This window comes from Mesoplodon bidens (genome assembly GCF_964165515.1).
Source record: "Mesoplodon bidens genome assembly, chromosome: 5".
NCBI classification, from domain to species: domain Eukaryota; kingdom Metazoa; phylum Chordata; class Mammalia; order Artiodactyla; family Ziphiidae; genus Mesoplodon; species Mesoplodon bidens.
In genome coordinates, this window is record NC_138161.1 from 99,691,182 (window position 1) to 99,718,694 (window position 27,513).

The 27,513-nt window shown below is 39.1% G+C and overlaps 1 protein-coding gene across 2 annotated transcripts in view; it reads right to left on the reverse strand.

Moving 5' to 3' along the window:
• The window catches only part of PARL (presenilin associated rhomboid like), a 56,095-nt gene that overhangs the window by 3,399 nt on the left and 25,183 nt on the right, over positions 1–27,513 (reverse strand). Inside the window, exons 5-9 of one of the 2 annotated variants that reach the window (XM_081235052.1) lie at positions 16,382–16,477; positions 15,643–15,792; positions 14,124–14,194; positions 765–866; positions 528–625 (exon numbers count right to left, since the gene is read on the reverse strand). In XM_081235052.1, the coding sequence (XP_081091178.1) occupies positions 528–625; positions 765–866; positions 14,124–14,194; positions 15,643–15,792; positions 16,382–16,477 (517 nt within the window). The remainder of the gene's footprint in view (positions 1–527; positions 626–764; positions 867–14,123; positions 14,195–15,642; positions 15,793–16,381; positions 16,478–27,513) is intronic. The other variant, XM_081235053.1, reaches the window with a different exon arrangement.

A 27,513-nucleotide genomic window follows, 5' to 3' on the forward strand; every position in this document is an offset into this window, starting at 1 on the left:
CAAGTTTATGACATCTGGCCTCTACTCCAGTCGTGCAGCAGGCACCTGCACACTCATCGCAAGCAGAGGACCAGTTCCACCCACTCCGGGTGTCTGCCCAGCACTGGTGAGGTCAGTGGTAGACAGGTAGGGGAGCAGTGTAGGGACTAGGCAGGGGAGATGTGGCTTGAGAGTGGGGAAAGGAATACAGCACAGATTAGGGGGCTGGGTAACAGTCTCCATGAAGGACTAGGAATTTTGACAGTCATGAGTTCAGGTGACTTGAGGTTAAGGGGAGGGTAAAGGCACAGATGGTCTCCCTCTGCAAATGACCGAGGCAGGGGCAGGGCCAACAGTCTCACGTTCCCATCTCATACGGTGAAGCTGCTCAAGACCAAAGCAAACCATGTTGCGATTTCCCTGCCCTCCCAACCCCAGCTGCCCTGCTTCCATCACAGAACTAACTGCCTTATTCTGCCTTCCTTAGGGGTAAGGGGAGGGAGATGAGCTGAGAAAGCAGTGTAACAGTCAATCATACTCAAACTTACATTCCAAAGAGAGCTCCCCCAAGATGTGCTGCATGATCAAAAAATTTCCATCCCAGGATCATTCCTGCTGTATCCATGGCAATAATGGCTTTTAGGGCCTGAAAGCCAGCAAAAGAGAACAGAACTGATACAACTTTGATTCCTCCAGCATTGACATTTCTAATTTAAGGGCAAGAATTCAGTCAATGTAAAAATATCACCACTGTCCCCAGCACTTCACTTCATAAAAATACTCACATTCCCTGCCGTGAACGTGAACATTGGAAGGAAGATAATGGCGAGCCTCCCTTCTGGGATCTTAGTGCAGACAGCTGCAAGGACAGTCATGATTGCGCCCGACTGCAAATTAACACATTGGGGAAAAAATGAAACTCTCATTGTGTAACTGCTTAGTGACTATAACGTCTAAAGTAGAAATACTTTTTCCAGAAAGCTTACAAGCCACACATTTCTAGGTGAGCACAAAGTTAAAAAGCTTTCCGTTACTAACGTACAAAATATCAGGCAAAGGGACTCTAAGTCCGTGATATGGTAACCACCTGGCAAGGACTGAACTACAGGCAATAAGATGTAACAACCAGCATGTCAGCAGTTAATGAACTTCAGGGACAGTGTTATGTGTGTCACATGCATCGTTTCATTTAATGACTAAAAAAGGACTTCTCAAACTTCAACAAAACTCCTCGAGGGACTTCCCTGGTGGCGCAGTTGTTAAGAATCTGCCTGCCAATGCAGGGGACATGGGTTCGAGCCCTGGTCCAGAAGATCCCACGTGCGCAGAGCAACTAAGCCTGTGTGCTGTAACTACTGAGCCTGCGCTCTAGAGCCCGTGAGCCACAACTACTGAGCCCATGTGCCACAACTACTGAAGCCCGCACGCCTAGAGCCTTGCTCCACAACGAGAAGCCACCGCAATGAGAAGCCCGCGCACCGCAATGAAGAGTAGCCCCCAGTCGCTGCAACTAGAGAAAGCCCACCACATGCAGCAATGAACACCCAACACAACCAAATAAATAAATAAATAAAAGAAAAATTAAAAAAAAAAACCAAAACTCCTCGAACCAGAGAGTGAGCATGAATTTGCCCAAAGAAACCCACATGTGTGGAATTTCTCCCAAATTTAATGCTTTACCATAAATCACGTGAAATTTGTATCCTACTTCATTATAACACTAAACATTTTCCTTAAAACGTTTGACGAATGTTCCGCTCCAGGAAAGCATGCCAAATTTATCCCATGGCTCTGCATGACACCCGCCCCCCACAGCATCCTCCCAGGGACACACATGCTTGAGAAGCACTTTCCCCAACAGCCTTGTATTTGAGAATAAAAATTGAAACTTAAAAACCTTATGACCAGTAAGTCAACCATTTCTTGTTATAATTGAAATTATAATTACTGTATAGTTTTATCATCTATTGTGTTTTTCCACATTGCTACATAACCTTCATAATTTAAATTGATAATGGCTATGAAATATCTCCTGGATAAATTATGATAATTTAACTAAACTTTCTTAATGTTACACATGTTCCTAATTCCTCTAAATGTTACAATACTTGAGAAATTGGATCATAATCCCTTGTTTACATTAAATCTCATGATAATCATTCATTCAAATACTTGAGTCCTACCAGGCACTATGCTAGATGATGGGGATACGGAGGGGAACAAAACTGACAGTCTCTGCCTTAATGGAGCTTACAGACTGGCATGAAAGACATAAATGAGTAAAACCAACGAAATATAGTCAGTTATGATGGGGAAGCACAGCAACTGCCAAACTGTTTTCCAAAGTGGTTTTAGTGTTTTACTTTCCTACCAGCAGTGTATGAGATTTCCAGTTCCTCCACATCCTCACCAACACTTGGTATGGTCAGTCTTTTAAATCTGTAATATAGGTTTATAGTGATATCTCAGTGTGGTTTTTATTTTCATTTTCCTAACAACTAATGATGTTCATCTTTTCATTTGCTTAGTTGCTATCCATACATCTTCTTTTCAAGTGTCTGTTCAAACCTTTTGCTCATTCTTTTTGAATTTTTCTTTATATAGTCTAGATACAAGTCCTATATCAGACTTCTGACATGTAAATATTTTCTTTTAGCATGTATCTTGTCTTTTAACAGTGTCTTTGGAAGAGTGTAAGTTTTTAACTTACATGAAGTCTGATTTATTAATTTGTGCTTTTTGGTCTCTCAACTATGAAATCTTTGCCTAAAATAAGGTCACAAAGAGTTTTTTCCTATGTTTTCTTCTGTAAGTTTTTATTTTAGGTTTTACATTTAGGTCTGTTTCACTTTGAAAAAAACTCCAAAATACTCCTGAACCAGATTCACCAATTTTCAACATTCTGCCACATTTCACTTATCATTTTTTCTTTATATCTGTACTTTTTTTCCTGAACCATTTGAGTAGGCTGCATATATCATACCCTTTTACCCCTAAATACTTCAGTGTATATTTCCTAAGAACTTGAATATCTTTATATATCCTACAATACAGTTCTCAATTTCAAGAAATTTTATACTGATATATTATACTTTCATTTAATCTATAAACATATTCCAGTTTTATCAATTGTTCCACTAATGCCCTTGCAGCTGTTTTTCCCCACGTATTGCATTTAGTTGCCATGTCTCCTTGGTCTCCTAAAAGCTGGACCATTTCCACAGCCTTTTTTAAAAAAGGGGGTCCATTTTCATTAAAAGCCTTTGACTAAAAAAGGTGAAAACAAAGAATCTCTGCATGGGGTAGGCTAAACATCTGTCTAAAAAGCAAGTTGTAGGAATTCCCTGGTGGTCCAGTGGTTAGGACTCTGCACTTCCACTGCCAGGGGCCCAGGTTCAATCCCTGGTTGGGGAACTAAGATCCTGCAAGCCATACGGTGAGACCAAAAAATAAATAAATAAAATAAAAATGTCATTTAAAAAAATAAAAAAGTTGCAATTTATTCAGACACATAAATGTTTAATGTATAATAAGTACAGTAAGTTATAGTCACAAAGAAACTGGCTTTACATAGAAATGCACAGCTAATGAGAATTTTCTTTAATATTTAAGTTTCTGTAATGAGGACTTTAGATGGAGAATATAATCATCTCTGGAGAAGCAATTTAGAGGGTACAGGATTTTAGTGCTCTTCTTTCAATTCAGCTAACCAAATTATATTTGTTTCATTTGGGGGGAAAGTATAATTTTATTGGTTTTTTTCTCTCTCAGAAAATAAGGTCTCAACTTGATTTCTTCTGGGTTTTGTTGAGTTGACTTTTTTAGGTTTTATTTAAAAATCTAGGATACTCAAGTTGCACATCTTAAAGCCTGAAAGGTGAAGGGTTACTCTTTAACTTTCAAGTTCTCAGTGACACTGACATCCACTCTGCTTAATACAGTATATGCTGGTAGATTATAGTGGCAGATGTTGAAGTTCTAGCCAAAACAAATCTTTCATAACAAATATAAATTTGGCCAGTATAACATGTTGCACCCTAGAGGAACCATGACCCAGCAAGTTTTGTGGGGAATCCCATCTTCTGAGGTAGTGCTGATATCCTTCCTTGAAAGCTGCTGTGATACATTAAGGACGTGGAGTGGGGAACCAGTGAAAGACTGAACAAATTACGGAGGCTGTGTGTGCATGTGTGTGTGTCTTCACAAGGCAGCGATTGCCCTGTGAAGGGAAGTCAGGATTTCTGAAGAACCTCATGTGTTACTATTGCAGACTTACACAGGAGCCAGTTTGGTAAATATACAATAGCAGACAGTTGATCTTAAGTAGAGAATACAGAATTCTGACTCCTAACCTCCACTGCAAAATTAACATGTATCTCCAACACCCAGCCTATCCCTTTTAATATGTGGTTGACTTTGTTTCCTTGTTCTTTCATTTTTTTAGCGTAAGCCCTGGGTTGTCTTTGTCCACTTGCCTGAACTCATGTCTTAGGTTCTCCTTCTGAGGAATATTAATGCTGTCCTTCCACCATGTAGCTTCCCCAACCCATTCCTAGGAATGCAGCATGAGCTGGTTTCCCTGTTTATTTAGGCTGACTGGCAGCTACATATTAAAGGGCTGCGGACTTCGGGGATGCCTGGGACTCATAAGTCTTTAAAGTTTTAGTAATTCCTAAAATGTAAGATAATCCTTTATTCTGAAGCAACGCTTCACACAGAAGACCCTAAAAAGTTGGCGATTAAGAGAGGTAGATGCTATTTTCCAGAAATAGCCTTTTAATATAAAAAAGTAGGGACCTTTCCTTTTAATTACAGGGGCAATCAGAGTCAATTATAGGAGCACCTTTTAGAAATTTTTCTCTTAGGTGTTTTTTTAACATCCAATTTGAAATAATTTAAATCTTACAGAAAAGTTTGCAGGAATAGTACAAAGGACTCCCAAATCTTTAAACATAAAAAATAAAAGCAAGTTGGGTTTACTGAAGTATAAGTGACACACAAAAAGCTACACATGTTTAAAGTTTATAATTAAGTTTTGACACATAAGTACCTATGAAACCATGGCCACACTCAAGATTATGAGTGTGGCCAAAAAGTTCATCATCCCCAAAAGTTCCCTGGTGCTCCTCTGCAGTGCATCCCTCCTGCTCCTCCCCCATTCCTAGGCTACAACTTCTCTACTTTCTGTTAAGATAGATTCACTCTGAGTTTTATATTAATGGAATCATACAGCATATACTCCTTTTTGTTGTTGTCTGGCTTCCTTTACTCTGTAGAGTTATTTTGAAATTCACCCATGTGGTTGTATCAATAATTTATTCCCTTACATGGGTGAATAATATCCCATTGTATGGTTATACCATAATATGTATATTCATTCACCTGATGGACATTTGAGATTTTTCTAGTTTTGGCTGTTACCAAAAAAGCTGTGAACATTTGTGTACAACCCTTTGTGTTCTTTCATTTCTCTTGGGTAAACACCTAAAAGTGAAATGGCCAGACCATATGGTAAATAGATTATTATCTCCATCTAAAGCACTCATTACAGAAATTTAAATATTAAAGAAAATTCTCATTAGCTGTGCATTTCTATGTAAAGTCAGTTTTTTTGTTACTAAATTTTATTTATTTTAATTTCATTTTTCCTCTGACTTTATTTATTTATTTTTAACATCTTTATTGGAGTATAATTGCTTTACAATGGTGTGTTAGTTTCTGCTGTATAACAAAGTGAATCAGCTATACATATACATACATCCCCATATCTCCTCCCTCTTGCGTCTCCCTCCCACCCCTCTAGGTGTACACAAAGCACCCAGCTGATCTCCCTGTGCTATGCGGCTCCTTCCCACTAGCTACCTATTTTACATTTGGTAGTATATATAAAGTCAGTTTCTTTGTGACTATAATTTATTGTACTTATTATTTTAAAGATAGGAGGCAGTTCCATTATCCTTCTAAAGTTTTCTCAAAGTGACCTTTATCTACGCAGATTTAAATATATTTATGTGTCAATAAGTTGCAACTTGCTTTTTATTTATTTATTTATTTTTTTCTTTTTGCGGTATGCGGGCCTCTCACTGTTGTGGCCTCTCCCGTTGCGGAGCACAGGCTCCGGATGCGCAGCCCCAGCGGCCATGGCTCACGGGCCCAGCCGCTCCGCGGCATATGGGATCCTCCCAGACCGGGGCACGAACCCGTATCCCCTGCATCGGCAGGCGGACTCTCAACCACTGCGCCACCAGGGAGGCCCGCAACTTGCTTTTTAGACAAATGTTTAGCATACCCCATGATTCTTTATTTTCACCTTTTCTAGTAGGAGGCTTTTAAGAATATAATAAAAATGAACCCTTCCTCCTCAGAAAAATTCATACATATTTTAGATATAATTTCAGGGACTCATGAACCCAAACGCATGCAGACCCTAGAGGTCTGCTTCTTTGATTACAGGTAAAGATCTTTTATTCTCCACTAATAATTTGTTTATGTACACTGGTTATGAACTTGTAATCAATATGCACATATATTTTTACTTATTTCATAAGTAAACAATTTTCATTAAGTACTTTTCTTTATTAATATGTAACCTTCATGTATCTACCATATAAATTTTTTTTTTTTACACTATGAATTTTAAATGAATTTGCTCTAAGAGGCCTTCTGCTTCTACAAGCTACATACAGCTAAAAACCCTGGGCATTATATGTAAAACAAATATAAGATGACTCTAAAAGACTGAGAAAGTAAAGCAGCCCAGCTAGGAACCTTAGGATCCAAGGAATGACACAGTGGTGAGTTTCCTGGGTTTTCTTTTGGCCTCACGCTGCTCAGACTGGGCTCTGGAGAAGCTCACAACCTGGAAACACCAATGAACTCAGACAAAATAGGCCTGTACCAGAAAATGCTCTCTCTAGCCAAAGGACCAAGGAAGCATAGCCTAGCAAGACACAAAACTTTTAGACAATAACTACTTTACTCCAGCCAAACACCACAGAAACAACTGTGGACCAATCTCCATCGAGCCTGGACTTCCAGCCTTACAGACTGTAATGAGGTGTCCCACTGTCCCTGACAGGGTGGTGTCAGTGGAGGTCACACAGGCAGCAGTAATAAGGCACTCTTCCTCTTCCTAGCCAGGGCTGTATCAGTAGAGGTCTCCTGGGGAGCCCAAACTCCCCACCCTGCAACAACAAGAGCTCTTCCCCCCGCAGTGTCAAAGGAGACTGAGTGGGGAACCTGGACTGCCTCACTCACCTGGCAGTAGCAATCACAGCACTGTCAGAGGTGGCCTGCTAAACAGTAGATTTAATTAAGATTAAAGTCTCATAATGTAATATCCAAAATGTCCAGGTTTCATTTAAAAATCACTTGTCAGGGAATTCCCTGGTAGTCCAGTGGTTAGGACTCGGCACTTTCAATGTCATGGCCGAGGTTCGATCCCTAGTCAGGGAACTATGATCCTGCAAGCTGCAAGGTGTGGCCAAATAAACAAATAAAATAAAAATCACTCATCATACCAAGAACCAGAAAAATCTCAACTTGAATGAGAAAAGACAATTAATAGATACCAACATCGAGATGACACAGATGTTAGAATTATCTAACAAGCATTTTAAAACAGCCATCATAAAAGTGGTTCAACAAGCAATTACAAACATGCTTGAAACAAGTAAAAAAAACAGTACAGAAATAGAAAGGCCCAAAGAAATAGGAGATATCAAGAACAATGTAAACTTTAGAATGAAAAATACAATAACCTAAATAAAAACACTGAATGGCTCAAGCAGAATGGAAAGGACAGAAAATAATCAGTTACCTTGAGACAGAACAGCAATTACCCAATCTGAACAACCGAGAAAAAACAGACTTTAAAAAAAGTTAATGGAGTTTCAGGGACCCATGAGATAATAACAAACTATCTAACGTCATGTCATCAGAGTCCCAGAAGGAGAAAAGAAAAAGGGTGGGGCTGAAAAAGTATCTGAAGAAATGGTTGAACATTTCCCAAAAGACATAAACCTATAGATTCAAGAAACTGAGTGAACCCCAAACAAGATAAACAAGATATCCATGACAAGACATATAGTCAAACTTCTGAAACTAAAGACAACGGGAAAAGTCTAGAAAGTAGTAAGAGAAATGACACCTTACCTATAGGGGAAAAGCTATTTGAACAACAAAGAATTTCTCTTCAGAGACTATGGAGGCCAGAAGAAGTGGCACATTTTTCAACTGCTGAAAGAACTGTCAGCCTGGAATTTTATATCCAATGAAAATATCCTTCAGAAATGAAGGGTAGAAAAAAAATGAAAAAAGAAAAAAAACTTCAGAATCTGTCACCAGCAGACCTAACTGGCTAGTGGCTAAAGGAATGGCTAAGAGAAGTTTTCTAAACAATGAAATGATATAAGGAGGAAATCTTGGAACATGAGAAAGAAAGAACAATGGAAAAAGTAAAAATTGGGTGTGAATACGATAGACTGTCCTTCTCTCTTGGAATTTTCTAACTTATGTTTAATGGTTGAAGCAAAAATTATAACAGTGATATTCTAAATGTATGTAGAGGAAATATTTAAGATGATTATAATTTGGGGGAGGTATGTGGACAAAAAGCAAGGTAAGGCTCACTTCACTCAAACTGGTAAAATGATACCACCAGTAGACTGTGGTAAGTGATATATATAGACTGTAGTACCCAGAGCAGCCACTAAAAAGTTATACAAAGAGAAACACTCCAGAACACTATAGATAAATCAAAATGGAATTCCAAATGAATCTGCACTAGTGATCATTTTATTTCACTTGCAACCTTGTAAGAAAGAGACTGAAGATACTTTCCAAAGCACAAGAATTCAGTTTATGTACAAGTTAGACCAGTGATAAGTTAAATCAATGAAGTTACAGCAAGCAGGTTATCATAATGTTGGTGAGCAAATTCAGTCTATGATAAACTATTTACAAACATAACCATACAAAATCTATGGGATGCAGTAAAAGCAGTCCTTAGAGGGAAGTTCATAGCAATACAGGCCTTTTTTTTTTTTTTGTGCAATACGCAGGCCTCTCACTGTTGTGGCCTCTCCCGTTGCGGAGCACAGGCTCCGGACACACAGGCTCAGCGGCCATGGCTCACGGGCCCAGCCGTTCTGCGGCATGTGGGATCTTCCCGGACCGGGGCACAAATCCGTGTCCCCTGCATCGGCAGACGGACTCTCAACCACTGCGCCACCAGGGAAGTCCCCAGGCCTTCTTTAAGATATAAGAAAAATCTCAAATAATCTCAAATCTAACCCATCACCTCAAAGAATTAGAAAAAGAACAAAAACCTAAAGTCAACAGAAGGAAGGAGACATTAAAGATCAGAGAGGAAATAAATAAAACAAAGATTAAAAAAAAACAATAGGACAAAACCCAATAAAATCAAGAGCTGGTTCTTTTAAAGGGTTAACAACTGACAAACCTCTGGCCAGGTTCACCAAGAAGAAAGGAAAGAAGACCTAAATAAACAAATATGGAAGAGGAGAAATCACAACTGATACCACAGAAATACAAAAAAAACATAAGAGAATACTATGAACGATTATATGCCAACAAACTTGACAATCCAGAAGAAATGGACAACTTTTTAGAAACATACAGCCCACCAAACCTGAATCAAGAAGAAATAGATAACTTAAACAGATCACTAGACATGAAATAGAATCTGTAACTAAAAAAACTCTCTGCAGACAGAAGTCCAGAACCAGATGGCTTCACTGGGTAATTCTACTAAACATACAAAGAAGAAATTGTACTGCTCCCTCTCAAACTCTTCCAAAAGACTTAAGAGGAAAGAACACTCCCTAAGACATGCTATAAAGCCACCATCACCCTGATACCAAAACCAGACAAAGACTACCAAAAAAGAAAATTACAGGCCAATATCTTTGATGAATACAGACACAAAAATTCTCAACAAAATATTAGCAAACCGAATCCAACAACACATAAAAAAGGTCATACACCATGACCAAACTGGATTCATCCTAGGGTCACAAGGATGGTTTAACATACGCAAATCAACAAATGTGATACACCACCACAAGAAAAGAAAGGACAAAAACCACATGATCTCAATAGATGCAGAAAAAGCATTTGATAAAATTAAACACCTATTTGTGATAAAAACCTTATAAAAATGAGTATAGAGGGAACATATCTCAACATAATAAAAGGTATTTATGATAAACCCACAGGCAATATAATACTCAATGGTGAAAAGCTGAAAGCATTCCTGCTAAAATCTGGAACAAGACAAGGATGCCCACTCTTACCTCCTCTCTTCAACATAGTATTGGAAGTCCTGGCCACAGCAATCAGACAAGAAATAAAAGGTATTCAAATTGGTAGAGAAGAGGTAAAACTGTCCTTATATGTAGATGACATGACACTATGTATAGAAAACCCTAAAGACTCCACACAAAAACTACTAGAATTGATAAATGAATTCAGCAATGTAGCAGGATACAAGATTAATGTACAGAAATCGGTTGCATTTCTTTACAATAACAATGAAATATCAGAAAGGGAAACAAACAATCCCTTTTAAAATTGCATAAAAAAATAAATAAAGGACTTAGGAATAAACCTCACCAAGGAGGTGAAAGACTTATATGCTGAGAACTACAAAACATTAAGAAAGGAAATTAAAGATGACTCAAAGAAATGGAAAGATATCCCATGTTCTTGAATTGGAAGAATTAATACTGTTAAAATGGCAATACTACCCAAAGCAATCTACAGATTTAATTCAATCCCTATCAAATTACCCATGACATTTTTCACAGAACTAGAACAAATAATCCTAAAATTTACATACAACCATAAAAGACCCAGAATTGCCAAAGCAATCCTGAGCAAAGAGAACAAAGCAGGAGGCATAACCCTTCCAGACTTCAGACAGTACTACAGAGCTACAGAAATCAAAACAGTGTAGTACTGGCACAAAGAGAGACATACAGCTCAATGGAACAAAACAGGAAGCCCAGAAAAAAACCCACACACCTACAGTTAATCTTCAACAAAGGAGGCAAGAATATAACATGGGAAAAAGATAGTCTCTTCAGCAAGTGGTGCTGGGTAAGTTGGACAGCTGCACGTAAATCAATAAAGTTAGAACACACCCTCATACCATGCACAGAAATAAACTCAAAATGACTTAAAGACTTAAACAAAAGATATTATACCATAGAACTCCTAGAAGAGATCATAGGCAAAACATTCTCTAACATAAACTGTACCAATGTTTTCTTAGGTCAGGCTCCCAAGGCAACAGAAATAAAAACAAAAATAAACAAATGGGACCTAATCAAACTTACAAGCTTTTGCACAGCAAAGGAAACCATAAACAAAACAAAAAGACAACCTAAGGAATGGGAGAAAATATTTGCAAATGATGTGACCGATGAGGGCTTAATTTCCAAAATATACAAACAGGTCATACAATTCAATAACAACAACAACAACAACAACAAAAAAAAAACCAATCGAAAAATGGGCAGAACACCTAAATAGACTTTTCTTCAAAGGAGAAATATAAATGGCCAATAGACACATGAAAAGATGATCAACATTGCTAATTATTAGAGAAATGCAAATCAAAACTACAATGAGGTACCACCTCACACCAGTCATAAAGGCCATCATTAAAAAGTCTACAAATAACAAATGCTGGAGAGGGTGTGGAGAAAAGGGAATCCTCTTATACTGTTGGTGAGAATGTAGATTGGTGCAGTCACTATGGAAAACAGTACGGGGGTTCCTCAAAAAACTAAAAATAGAGTTGCCATATGATCCAGCAATCCCACTCTTTGGCACACACCCAGACAAAATTAATTCGAAAAGGTACATGCACCACTATGTTCATAACAGCACTATTTACAATAGCCAAGACATGGAAACAACCTAAATGTCCATCGACAGGGGAATGGATAAAGATGTGGTGTGTATACAGATACACACACACACACACACACACACACACACACACACACACACTGGAATATTACTCAGCCATCAGAAATGAAATAATGCCATTTGCAGCAACACGGATGGACCTAGCGATTATCATACTAAGTCAGAAAGAGAAAGACAAATATCATATGATATAACTTATATGTGGAATCTAAAATATGATACAGATCAACATATCTATGAAACAAAAACAGACTTACAGATACAGAGAACAGACTTGTGGTTGCCAAGGGGAAGGCAGGGGAGGGGAGGGAAGGAATGGGAGTTTGGGATTAGCAGAGGCAAACTGTTATATATAGGATAAACAACAAGGTCATACCGTATAGCACAGGGAACGAATATAATAATAACCAATAACTAGTAAGAAATTCCATTTTTAAATGAGATTCAGAATATGCATAGCTCTAACTAAACAAAACCCTTACCAAAATCTAGTCAGTATTCTTGCTCCTTTGTGCCACTGTTAATTGACAAATATTCTTTAACAATCTTCATCTTTCAAAGGCAATAAGACCAATACTTTATATTTGTTATCACAATTTTGTCAACAGTATTTTTTCTCCAGATTTCTCACTAAAAGTACCATATACCTGGTGATTTAGTTTTCCTTCATTTTAACCAAGAATGAATGAAAGTATTTGGGGATAATAATTTTATCCTGCCATGTCTCTATAGGATTTTTTTTTTTTGGCTCTATAGGATTTTGATGACTGAATAGAAACCACCATTTCCACCTTTCTTACTACATGTTCCTTACTATGCTAAGCACTCTAAACACACTTGCATTGCAAATGAGAAATAGGTATGTTATCCCCATTTTATATGGGGAAGCAGGTTCAGAGAGGTTAAGTAATAAGTCCTGGAAATCATGAGTAAGTGGCAGAGCTAGGATTCAAACTCAGTCTAATTCCAAATGCCATGCCGCCACACTCTATTCATGAACTTCAGTTTCCTATCTGTAAAATGGGACTACCACTTGCCTGAGGGCACATCAAAATGCCTTCCCAGATCCTCTGAAGTAATGAGAAAAGTCTTCCCACCCTCAGAACCCCCAATATCCTCTAGAGACTACTGAGCCCTTTCAGTGTATATTAGATGTGTATAATGTTTTCTCCCCAACTAAACTAAACTTGAAAGTCAGAGACCATTTCTGATTCATCCTAGTGGTCTTCACTGCCTTCACAAAACAGGTGCTTAGTTGGCAAATGAGGTAGACTTTGAGATATATAAATTAAATTGACATCAAATTTTATATAGAAAACAAACATTCCATGAAGAAAAAAATGGGGGGTGGGATTAAGTTAAGAAAGCATAAAGGTCATAGGACAAGATACAGGCCTCATTGGGAAAATTAAGTAGACACAATTCTGAGGAACACACAAATTATGGAATGGTTATTTTACATAAGGATTCTTTTCCAAAACTGAACCTTCTTACAGTTTCTTTAAATGTGAAATTCCCTATTTGAATACATTTAAGTGCATTGAATACATTTAAGTGTATTTAACTATGCACAAATGGAATGTGTAGTTTTTAAAGAAATATTATGTAAAGATTTACATATGCCTAGATATCTGTCATTAAACTCAAAAGAAAACACAATTGTAATTTTTAAAAATCATCCAGAACATAACTGAGGGCAGGAATTTTGATATCTTGCTCACTGGATGTATCCTCAGCCTCTAGTAAGTACAGTGCCTAGTAGTCTAATCTGCATAGCACTCAAATATTGACTAAAGAGGAGGACACAGTATCAGACTCAAATCTCTAATTACTTAGAATTTTCCAATGCTAGATTAGGCTCTCCAGTTTATGGGGATTGCATACCCACTATTTTGACTACTCCTCATGATATATACTCTGTGCCAGTTAATATAAACGACCAATGGTTAAAAGCTATAACCTGAAGTTTACAAGGCTTTACAAATGTATAAATTCTAAATTAGATGTCAATTAGTTAATAGTATTGTTTAAATATTAATATTTTGGCGTTGATAGTTGTACTGTGGTTCTGTAGTTAATAGTGGGGTTAAGGGTATATAGGAACTCTTTGTACTAATTTTGAAACTTTCTTGTAATTCTAAAATTATTTCAAAATGAAGCGAAAAATTTTAGTTAGAAATACTTACTGCACCAAGTGATGGTCCATATCTTCCTGTGGCAACTTTACACACGTAACTAACAAAATTCGAAATAACACCTAAGAAATAAATCACATTTCAGTAATTTTAGTGAGGTATAAAAATGGCTTCCATTTCTGACCTCCACCCCACAGAGACTAACAATGTTGGGTTTCTACCCAGGTCACTACAAGGTGCAGGCATAAATACTTATCCTGCCTGTCACTTCAGATATATTACAGGGGAAGCAAAGTCTGACCCACTGTACCACTTACTGAGTAACAGAGGGTCATTCACTTTACCTTGTAGTTATCATTTTCCTCATCTACACTGTATGAAGAAAGACTAGTTCCCAAGCTCACCAACTGTCTGGGAATTCTCTGGACTGCACTCTAAACACTAAATCAGAACCTCTAGAGTGGGACCAGGGAGTTTATATTTTACCCAGCTTGTCAAATGAATGTGTTGCAGATCTAGACTAGATGATCCTTTACAGGTCCCTTTGGCACCAATGTCATCTGAACTGAGTATGGCTAATTTTAAAAAACAACTTTCTATAGAGCAGGAATTAATGGCACTTGAAACAGACCCTTTGTACCTACAACAACATTAGTGCTCGGGGAAAGAACTACACACTTACCTTATTAGGCCAAAGATACTGCTCAGCTTCTGCTTTGAGGACTAGATGCACGTGAATATTTAATTAACACTGATTAAGTACCTACTCTGGGCCTTGTGGTAGATGCTTTTATTTTATCCCTTCTACAACCCCATGTCATAAGAGTAAGTAGTATTATCCTCAGAGAGGTATAGTCTTTTCTGCAACATCACACAGCTGGTAAGCAGAAACAGGATTTGAACCTAGGTCTTCCATCTCCAAGCTCAGTGTCTTTTCACTACATATATCTGCCAGATACACTGTTTTTAAATGAAGGGATTTTATGAATGAATTTTTACACTCTATGGTTTTAATTAAGTACATTTTGCAAACAGAAAGTAAAAAAATTTTTTTTGGAGATAAGTAAAATATAATCAACCAACTGCCAATTTAGCAGCATCTAGAAACCTGGAATCCTGCACTATCATTTACTAGTGAAATAAGGAAATGATGCCACCTCCAGGATGACTTGAGTGGTTCCATGCTAATATATGCTTGCAACAAAGAATGAACTCATTCTAGACAATCTTACTGGATAGCTAATCGAAAGTTTTCTGAAAACTGAACACACTTGGGAAATGAGCGTTATGGTTATTTAACACAGATCCAGATGATTGAGGCAGCCCGGAAGTCTGGGAACCACTAATCTATAAAATGGTGAGCCTGAGCTAAAGAAACCAAGGCCTAGGGAGATAAAAATGACATGCTTAAACACTACACCAGTTTGTGTACTTCTCTATATACAATCTGAGAAATATGTACTGAGCACTTACGGTATATAGAATACAACTATAATCATTCCCTTTGTCCCTTCTCCAGGTAGGGGAGAACACTTATACTCTGAAAGGGCCCGAGATGAAAGCTTGTTACCTGCAGACAAGTACACTGCCATGAACTGCTCCTGACCGAGGATGTTCACTATGCTGGAGGAGAAGCTCCACAAGACATACATATTTGCTGCCATGTGAAACAAGGAGAAATGACTGAATGTTGACAGCAACATTGGAGAACAAAGGACCTCTACAAGAGAAAGAAAAAGTCTTGTAATTGTGGAACACACAGCCAGTAAAAATGATCCATTTTAGACTTTTTCATTATTATTATGACACAAACATGCGAAACAAACCAGAGCTAGTTAAAAGATTGGATAAGATGGTTTAAGACAGCTTTTTACCACTTGAAAAATGCTATCTTAAATCTCAGAGATTTTCTACTTAGTAAGCAACCAATAAAGATTCTCAGGTCAATGAAAGCAACTTGCCCTATAGAAAAAGTTAGTGAGAAAAAAGAATTAGTAAATTATTTCAATTACAGAAATAAAATTGTATATAATAGTCTCTTCAAAGAGTAAACTTGTAGTGATCACGGATCTTAAGTCACTAAAAAATATTTATATATCTACTACGTGCAAGGTACATTTTAGGTGCCTCGACACAGCTGTAAGAGAAATGAGGTTCCTGTCCTCCAAGAGTTTACAGCCTATCCTCCAGATTTTGCTTACAATTATTGACAAGTAAATCATCTTTTTTTATAGCACTTCAATTACCATAAAGCATATTTCTTCCATTTTACCTCTATCTCAAAATAAAATCACACAAGTTAGACTTACTTGAGGCTGGACTGGATGTGAAATATCTGATCATCGTCCGCTGTAGAGAAGGTACTCTCCACAAACAAAATACAAAAACATTTGCAGCTATGATACCTACAAAATAAACATTTATAGTTTAGGGAAGTTAAAAATAAAAGCAAAGAAAGTCTGATCAAAAGTCCACCCGAGGGGGCTTCCCTGGTGGCGCAGTGGTTGAGAGTCCGCCTGCCGATGCAGGGGACGCGCGGGTTCGTGCCCCAGTCCGGGAAGATCCCACATGCCGCAGAACGGCTGGGCCCGTGAGCCATGGCCGCTGGGCCTACGCATCTGGAGTCTGTGCTCCGCAATGGGAGAGGCCACAACAGTGGGAGGCCCATGTACTGCAAAAAAAAAAAAAAAAAAGTCCACCCGAGGGACTTCCCTGGCAGTCCAGTGGTTGAGACTTCGCCTTCCAATAAAGGGGGGTGCGAGTTCAATCCCTGGTTGGGGAGCTGGGATGCCGCATGCCTCGCAGCCAAAAAACATAAAACAGAGGCAGTGTTGTAGCAAGTACAATAAAGACTTTAAAAGTGGTCCACATCAAAAAAAAAAATCTTAAAAAAAAAAAGAAGTCCACCCAAATAAGATTTTCTACCACTTTATTTAAGAGTATTATATACTTGGGGGGATGGGGGGGAAGTAAGCTAAGAAAAGTAAGTGAAATCAATGTTTCTGAGTATCAAAACTGTTACAGGTTGGCAAAGTCAGAAAATTCCTGGAAAATGCTCTAGGAGCTAACTTCCTTCACTCAGATCCATATTTTACTCCTTCAGAACAGTTCACTCTTCTCAATAAATAATCAGATCTATAATTATTGCTTGAAAATGGCCAAGGCAAAGACAGAAGTAATGTACACAATTAGGTTCTTTGGCCAAGAGTCAAAAAGCTACATAACATCGCTTCTTTTTCCACAGGGAATGGTATGCTTCTTTAACTTCTGGACAGCTTGTGGAAACACCTATGGATCATCTATATAGGGACTTCCCCGGTGATCCAGAGGTTAACACTCCACGCTTCCACTGCAGGGGGAGTGTGTTCAATCCCTGGTCAGGGAACTAGGATCCCAGGATCCCACATGCTGCTCGGCACGGCCAAAAAATTTTTTTAATTAAAAAAAAAAAAGTCATCTGTGAAAATGAAGATCCACGTGTCTGAGAAAAAAACTCATTAGATAAGAATTCAGTAATAGTCTGGAAGACTTTTGCAACTGCTTTTAAAAATATGTCTACATGTGGGAGTTGGGTGACTTTTATTTTTCTGCAAGAACTGATGTTGCTAGAACTATCACTAAATTGAGTAAGTTTATTTACTGATAAAATGTGACTAAATAGTTAATTTCAGGGAAGAAATTAAGTTATTCTTAAAAACTACAAATTTTAAAAAGATACATTAATTTTAGGTACCACAACTCCTTACACATAGTAGGCACTTATCTACTTGAATTAAAGAAATTTAAACATGTATTCACACTCATCCTGTCTCTTTAGGCACAGGCAACTAGCCCTTTCAACTTCTTCAGTGATAATAAGGACTGATTCCAGCAACATTCTGGTAAAATAATTTATTTTAGAAGATATTCACTGTACAGTCCCTGCCAGCTGCTACATCTTGGAGTTTTCCTTTGGCTCCCATATTTGTGCACTCTGTAAGACTCTCAGATATCTACTGGTATTCCTAGTCTCTCTAGTTTTTGCTCTCCCACTTAAGAGTTAGAATCTATGAAAAATGGTAGTTTCCTTCCCAAAGACATTTTTTCCCATTTTAATATCTGAAATCAGGATGCATCTTACAATTGGTAGTGTGTCCAATGAACTGGTAGTATCTTTCCTTTCTTCACAGCACACTAAATGGTGTTTTACTGCATTTAACTGAACTGATCCTATCAATTTTATCAGATGCCCTACTAGTGAGGACTGTGACTATGATTATGACAGCTATTTTACCATCTTTCTTTTTAAAAAATTTTTTTTACCTTTCTTTTTTAAAAAATTTCTTTCTTTTATTTTTGACTGTGTTGGGTCTTCGTTGCTGCGCACAGGCTTTCTCTAGTTGCGGCGAGTGGGGGCTACTCTTCGTTGCAGTGTGCAGGCTTCTTATTGCGGTGGCTTCTCTTGCTGTGGAGCATGGGCTCTATGCATACGGGCTTCAGTAGTTGTGACATGCGGGCTCAGTAGTTGTGGCGCACGGGCTTAGTTGCCCTGTGGCATGTGGGATCTTCCCAGACCAGGGCTCGAACCCATGGCCCTGCATTGGCAGGTGGACTCTTAACCACTGCGCCACCAGGGAAGCACTATTTTACCATCTTTAGTAAATAACTACAACTCTTTCCAAGATGGTGTGAGGAACAGTATTTATTTTTTTTTAAATGGGGGAAAGGGATCATAAACAAGGTAAGTAAGAGCACTGTGACATCCCAATGAGGAGTCTGGAACCCTGGGCAGGGAAGGTGGGCAGAGCCTCCTCAGCTGCAGGAACAGACCGCAGGTGTTTATCATAAAAAGAAGTGAGCAGTGATTAGCATTGCCTGGGGTTCTTTAGTTTCTTTTGCAGAGTTAAACATCTTTACTAACCCAGAGACTCTTAGGTCTAGATTGTTGTACATAGTGTTTGGTATCTCAGGGTAAAAAAGACTTGAGAATAGTTTGGCCCAGATTTCCATGGTCATAAAGATAAGTCAGGGCTTTGCAGTTTGCTCCAGTTATGGTTCACTGCAAAGAAAGCAAGATGGGGCCCCATCCTGCCTGCCGAAAAACGGCAACTACTCTGCCAGTTCCACAGGCCACTTCCTGAAACCGGTGACATACAGCACCCAATTCCAAAAACTGAAAGCACTACAGCACTGTAGAGAAGTAGAGAGCATCTCTGGCTGAAGAAATTACAACCAGGGAAAAGACTTGAAGGGAAAGATAACCAAAGATATCAAGGTTAACAGTAGCCAAAGAGTTAACACTGCCAAGTTTTCAACCGAAATGTAAGAGGGCTTTTTGGTAAATTTGACAGGATATTGGTACTGGAACACGCTGCAGTCAAACCCCTCACTTCATAGACCAGTGATCTACGATTAGGCAACCCATCAGTAAACAACTGAAAGCATATACCCAAATTATATACATGAACAACTATAATTCATTATAAAATACACTAACAAAAAAAGAGAGAAAGTAAAATGCAGATATTTTCTTCCCTGGTTATCCCATTTTGAAGGCCAATTATAGATGAGAAAACTGAGGCTCTAAGAGGTACAAGTTTTCAGAGAGCCAAATTCAGTGGTTAAGCCAGAATTCCTAATGTAGTGTTCTTTCTACTAGACACAGAGACATGGGTAGCCAAGGGGATTTCTTTTGACCTTGGTCACTCTAGGACTTCAGACACCAGACAAAGGGCTCCTTATATGGGGAACAGCATAGGTTGGTCCCCAGAGGCAAGTGAGCAGGAGGTGTGACAATCATAGGCCTACTGAGGAAGCACTGCACATTGTCTGAAGGTAAGGGTGAAGGAGCCCAGCAGGACTGACTGTCCTATTTACACTATAACCTGGGCAAGAGGCCTAATCTCTCAGCCTCAGTTTCCTCTTCTGTAAAATGAGGGTAATAAAATCAAACTCGAAGAGTTGAGTGATGATTAAATGAGAAAGCATGATTACATGTAGTGGTCACACAGAGACAATAAATGAAAAATATGGTAGAAAGGGAATGGCCTTTTCAGGTCTGAATCCTAGGTATGTCACTTAGAAGCTTTGTGGCCTGTGGCATTTCACCACCTTCATTTCAGTTTCCCATTTGTAAAATGAGGATAATACTTGCTATACATCATAAAGGTTGCAGTGAGGCTTAAACAGATAGTAGATGCACCTAGTACGTAGATGCTCAAAGAAGATGGTTCCCTCCCCTTCCTCCTTCTCCTTTGAGAGGCAGAACTCCTTAGGGTCTCTGTTTGTATCTCCATTTAGGAGGAGTGTTACTTGCCTCCTCCTGACTCACTCATGTCTTGGACCAGCTTGGCACCACGGATTTGGGAAGGTCGCTGCTGCCTCAGTGCCTACCTTTACCAAAAGTGATGCACTGGATTCTATCAGCAAAAATAATGGAGTAAAGACCACCAAAAGTTCTGTCCTTCATAAAAGCAATGGCAAAATTGGCAAAAAATGTTAGAATCTACTTTTTCAGAACTCTGGTAACTAGCCAAAGGCTTGCTGCAACCCAGCATTTTTTTTTTAAGAAAAATGGATAAATCTTGATAAGAACAGTGAGCTTTGAGGCATTTTAACTTGCCCTAGAGCCACCGCCCCCCCCCCCCCGCTTTCCAGATATGTTAGCCATGAAAATACGCTTTCCCTGGCAGCCACCAGAGATAGCAGAATGGAGCTGAATCTCTTTCAAAGCCTTGTTCCCGAAGAATTATCGTCGTCTGACCTATCTGATAATAGTTTCTTAGAAGACCCCACTTGCAAGGATGTCTGTATTTGACCTGCCTGGGAGCTTAAGTACAAAACTCATTTCGCCAGGGGGCGTTTATCAAAAGCAATTACAGGCAAGTGTTGAAGTTTGCAGCTGCCTGAGGTGATGGATAATAGAGACTAAACAAAAATCTTAAAAGGAAAATATGAGGAATGAGATGTCCATAGGGGCTTACAAAACCTCCAACATATTTCTGGGATCTAGAAAGCCACAAGAAGAAGACAAAGTAGACTTTAGGACAGTATTTGTTACTAGAGACAAAGAATGCTATTATATAATGAAAAAAGGGTCAAAAAAAAAAATCTTGATATCCGTGAAGAAGATGTAACAATTACAAACATATATGCTTCTAACAGTAGAAACCCAAAATATATGAAGTAAAAATTGACAGAACTTAAGGGAAAAATAAATGCCTCACTAATAGCTGGGAGACTTCAATACCTCATTTGTAATAATGGATAAAATTAGATTATCAGCAAAGATGTAGAAGACCTGAACACTATAAACAAACTAGACCTAACGGACATCTATAGAATACGCCACTCAAAAGAATACAGTCTTCTCAAGTGCATGTGGAACATTATCCAGGATAGACCATATGTTCAGCCGCAAAACAAGTCTCAATAAATTTCCAAACTGAAAATTTCAAAACTGAAATTATAAACAGTAGGTTCTGACAGCAATGGAATAAAATTACAAGTCAATAATACATTTGTAAAATTCACAAATATGTGGAATTAACACACTCCTAAATAACCAATGGGTCAAAGAAGAAATCGCAAGGAAAATTCGGAAGTACTGAGATGAATGAAGACAAAAATATAACATACCTGCTATGACCTGAATTGTGTCCCCCGAAGATTCATACGTTGAAGCCTTAACCCCTAATGGGATGTATTTGGGGATGGGGCCTTAGGAGGTAATTAGATTTAGAGGAGACTAAGGTGGGGCCTTCATGATGGGATTAGTGTCCTTATAACAGAGATACCAGAGAGCTTGCTCTTGCTCTCTCTACCTGCCATATGAAGACACAGCAAGGTGGCAGTCTACAAGCTAAGAAAGTTCTCACCAGAAACCGACCATGCTGGCACATTGATCTTAAACTTCTAGCCCCCAGAACTGTGAGAAAATTAACTTCCGTTGTTTAAGCCACCTGATCTATGGGATTTTGTTATGGCAGATCAAGCTAACTAAGACAATACTAAAACTTACAGGATACAGCAAAAACGGGGCTGTGAATGTCTACACTAAAAAAGATCTCTAAGCAATAACCTGAGGTTCCACTTTAATAAACTAGGGGGAAAAAAAGAGCAAAGTAAACCCAAAGCAAGCAGAAGGGAATAATAAAGAGTCTGGATAAATGAAGTAGAGAATAGAAAAACAGAGAAAAATCAATGAAACTGAAAGTTGGTTCTTTGAAATGATCAACAAAATTGACAAACCTTTAGCTAGACTGACAAAGAAGAAAAGACTCAAAATCACTAAAATCAGGAAAGAAAGCAGAATGATACCACTTACCTTACAGAAATAAAAAGGATTCTAAGGATACTATGAACAATTGTATACCAACAAATGAGAACAACGTAGATGAAATTGACAAATTCCTAGAAAGACACAAAGCACTGAAACTGACTCAAGAAGGAATACAGAATCTGAATAGGCCTTTTTTATAGGTAAAGAGATTGAATTAATAATCAAAAAACTTCCCATAAAGAAAAGCCCAAGACCAGATGGCTTTACCAGTATATTACTTCCCTAGAGCTGCTATAATAAGTTACCACAAACTTGGTGGCTTAAAAGAACAGAAATGTATTCTTTTAGTTCTGGAGGGTAGAAATTTGAAATCAAATTGTCAGCTGCATCATGCTTCCTTATGAAGACTCTAGGGAAGACTCCTTCCTTCCTTCTTCCTAGATTCTGGTAGCTCTTGGCATTGCTTGGCTTATAGCAGCATCACTCCAGTCTCTGCCCCCATCTCTTCACAGGGCCTCCTTCTCAGCATGTGCCTTTTTGTCCTATTCTCTTGTTATAAGGACACAAATCATTGGATTTAGGGCCTACCTTAATCTAGTATGATCTCACTATTTCAATTAAGATAACACTGAGTTTCTGGGTTACCTTATTTGAAATAACACTCTGAGTTTCTGGGTGGACATGAATTCTGGGGAACACTATTCAACTTACTACAACTGATGAATTACAGCAAACATAAAGGAGAATCAACATCAAGTCTTTTCAAACTCTTCCAAAAAACAGAAGAGAAAGAAACATTTCTCAACTCATTCTATGCAGCCAGTATTACCTTGACATCAAAACCAGACAAAGACATCACAAGAAAACTACCAATATCCATTATGAACACAGATGGAAAATCCTCAAGAAAATACTACCAAATCAAATCCAGCAGAATATAAGAAATTATAAACAATGACCAAGTGGAATTTATTCAGAAAGGCAAAATTGGTTCAACATATAATAATCAATGTAATACTCCATATTAACAAAGTTGGAAGACTCACAATTCCCAGTTTAAAAACTTAAAGTACAAAGCTACAGTAACCAAGACAGTATGTCATAAGGATACACATATAGACCAATGGAATAGAATTGAGAGTTCAGAAGTACATCCATACATCTATGTCAACTGGTTTTTTTTGTTTTTGTTTTTTTTTACTGTGGTCCCAAGACAATTCAATGGGAAAAGAATAGTCTTTTTAACAAATGGTGCCAGAGTAAGTAGATATCCACCAGCAAAAGAATGAATACGGACACCTTCCTCAAACTGAATACAAATGTTAATTCAAAATGAATCAAAGACCTAAATATAAAAGCTAAAACTATAAAACTCTTAGATGAAAACATAGGTGTAAATTTTTGTGACCATGGATTAGGCCCCAGTTTCCTTGATATAACACTTAAAGCACAATAAAATAAAAAATGGATAAAATGGATTTCATTAAAAAGTTCATGCTGCAAAGAACACTATTAAAGTGATGACAGCCCACAGAATAGGAAAAAATATTTGCAAATCATATATCTAATAAAGGCCTAGTATCCGGAATATATAAAGAACTCTTACAACTCAACAAAAAGACAACTCAAAAAATGGACAAAGTGGGACTTCCCTGGTGGTCCAGTGGTTAGGACTCTGCGCTTCCACTGCAGGGGGCGTGGGTTCGACCCCTGGTCAGGGAACTAAGATCCCACTTGACATGTGGCACAGCCAAAAAAATAAAAGAAAATAAATGGACAAAAGATTTAAACAGACATTTCTCCAAAGAATAAATGGACAATAGCACATGAAAAGATGTTCAGCATTACTAGTCATTAGGGAAACGCAGTCAAAACCATGAGATACCACTTGCCACACATTAGGATGGCTATTGTTAAAAAAAAAGAAAAAAAGGAAAATAACAAGTATTAGCAAGATATGATGAAACTGGAACTCCTGTGTTGATACATTGCTGGTGGGAATGTAAAATGGTGCTACTGTGAAAAACAATTCAACAGTTTCTCAAAAAGTTAAACACAGAATTATCACATGATGCAGCTATTCCATTTCTAAATATATACTCTAGAGAATTGAAAGCAGGGACTTAAAACAGAAAAACAGACTTACAGTGAATGTTCTTAGCAGCATTATTCACGAGAGCCAAAAGGTGAAACAAACCAAATGCCCATCAACAGATGACTAGATAAACTAAATGCAGTGTATACATACAATGCAATATTATTCTGCCTTAATACAAAGGCAAAAAGACAGTCTCTTCAACAAGTGGTGTTGGGAAAGTAGGACAGCTGTGTGTAAACCGATGAAGTCAGAACACTCTCACCACACACAAAAATAAACTCAAAATGGTTAAAGGCTTCAATGTAAGACATGACACCATAAAACTCCTAGAAGAGATCACAGGCAAAACATTCTGACATAAATCATACCAATGTTTTCTCAGGTCAGTCTCCCAAGGCAATAGAAATAAAAACAAAAATAAACAAATAAGACCTAATCAAACTTACAAGCTTTTGCACAGCAAAGGAAACCATGAACAAAACAAAAAGACAACCTACAGAATGGGAGAAAACATGTGCAAACAATGCAACTGACAAGAGCTTAACTTTCAAAATATACAAACAGTTCATACAACTCAACAACAAAAAAGAAAACAACCCAGGGACTTCCTTGATGGTCCAGTGGTTAGGATGCGGTGCTTTCACTGCTGAGGGCCGGGGTTTAATCGCTGATCAGGGAACTAAGATCCCGCAGCCCACATGGCAGGGCCAAAAAATAAATAAATAAAAGCAGAAGACCTAAATAGACATCTCTCCAAAGAAGACATACAGGTGGCCGACAGACACATGAAAGGATACTCAACATCGCTAATTATTAGAGAAACACATCAAAACTAAAACTACACCGGGAGCTTCAAGACGGCAGAAGAGTAAGACACGGAGATCACCTTCCTCTCCACAAATACATCAGAAATACATCTACACGTGGAACAGCTCCTATACAACACCTACTAAACGCTGGCAGAAGACCTCAGACCTCCCAAAAGGCAAGAAACTCCCCACGTACCTGGGTAGGGCAAAAGAAAAAAAAAAAAAAAACAGAGACAAAAGAATAGGGACGGGACCTGCACCACTGGGAGGGAGCTGTAAAGGAGGAAAGGTTTCCACACACTAGGAAGCCCCTTCACGGGCGGAGACTGCGGGTGGCGGAGGGGGAAGCTTCGGAGCCATGGAGGAGAGCACAGCCACAGGGGTGCAGAAGGCACAGTGGAGAGATTCCCGCACAGGATCGGTGCCGAACAGCACTCACCAGCCCGAGAGGCTTGTCTGCTCACCCAATGGGGCGGGCATGGGGCTGGGAGCTGAGGCTCGGGCTTCACAGGTCGGATCCCAGGGAGAGGACTGGGGTTGGCTGCGTGAACACAGCCTGAAGGGGTCTAGTGCACCACGGCTAGCCGGGAGGGAATCCGGGAAAAAGTCTGGACCTCCTGAAGAGACAAGAGACTTTTTCTTCCCTCTTTGTTTCCTGGTGTATGAGGAGAGGGGATTAAAAGCGCCGCTTAAAGGAGCTCCAGAGACGGGCGCGAGCCGCAGCTAACAGCACGGACCCCAGAGATGGGCATGAGACGCTAAGGTTGCTGCTGCCACCACCAAGAAGCCTGTTGCAAGCACAGGTCACTCTCCACACCTCCGCTCCCGGGAGCCTGTGCAGCCTGCCACTGCCAGGGTCCCGTGATCCAGGGACAACCTCCCCGGGAGACCGCATGGAACGCCTCACACTGTTGCAACGTCACGCTGGCCTCTGCCGCCGCAGGCTCTCCCTGCATCTGTACCCCTCCCTCCCCCGGGCCTGAGTGAGCCAGAGCCCCCAAATCAGCTGCTCCTTTAACCCGTCCTGTCTGAACTAAGAACAGACGCCCTCAGGTGACCTACACACAGAGCCGGGGCCAAGTCCAAACCTGAACCCGGGAGCTGTGCGAACAAGGAAGAGTAAGGGAATTTCTCCCAGCGGCCTCAGGAGCAGTGAATTAAATCTCCACAATCAACTTGATGTACCCTGCATCTGTGGAATACCTGAACAAACAATGGATCATCCGAAATTGAGGAGGTGGACTTTGGGAGCCGAAGATATATTATTTCTCCCCCTTTTCTCTTTTTGTGAGTGTGTAGGTGTATGCTTCTGTGTGCGATTCTGTCTGTATAGTTTTGCTTTTAACATTTGTCCTACGGTTCTTTCCGTCCTTTTTTTTTACTTTTTAAAATTTTTTTCTTAATAATAATTTTTTATTTTAATAACTTTATTTTATCTTCTTTCTTTCTATTTTTTCTCCCTTTTATTCTGAGCTGTGTGGATGAAAGGCTCTTGGTGCTCCAGCCAGGAGTCAGTACTGTGCCTCTGAGGTGGGAGAGCCAACTTCAGGACACTGGTCCACAAGAGACCTCCCAGCTCCACATAAGTATCAAACGGCGAAAATCTCCCAAAGATTTCCATCTCAACGCCAAGACCCAGCTTCACTCAACGACCAGCAAGCTACCGTGCTGGACACCCTATGCCAAACAACTAGCAAGACAGGAACACAACCCCATCCATTAGCAGAGAGGCTGCCTAAAATCATAATAAGGCCACAGACACCCCAAAACACACCACCAGACGTGGACCTGCCCACCAGAAAGACAAGATCCAGCCTCATCCACCAGAACACAGGCACTAGTCCCCTCCACCAGGAAGCCTACACAACCCGTGGAACCAACCTTAGCCACTGGCGACAAGACGCCAAAAACAACAGGAACCACGAACCTGCAGCCTGCGAAAAGGAGACCTCAAACACAGTAAGTTAAGCAAAATGAGAAGACAGAAAAACACACAGCAGATGAAGGAGCAAAGTAAAAACCCAACAGACGTAACAAATGAAGAGGAAACAGGCAGTCTACCTGAGAAGGAATTCAGAATAATGATAGTAAAGATGATCCAAAATCTTGGCAATAGAATAAATACAAGAAATGTTTAACAAGGACCCAGACGAACTAAAAAGTAAACAAACGATGAAAAACACAATAACTGACATTAAAAATTCTCTAGAAGGAATCAACAGCAGAATAACTGAGGCAGAACAACAGATAAGTGACCTGGAAGATAAAATAGTG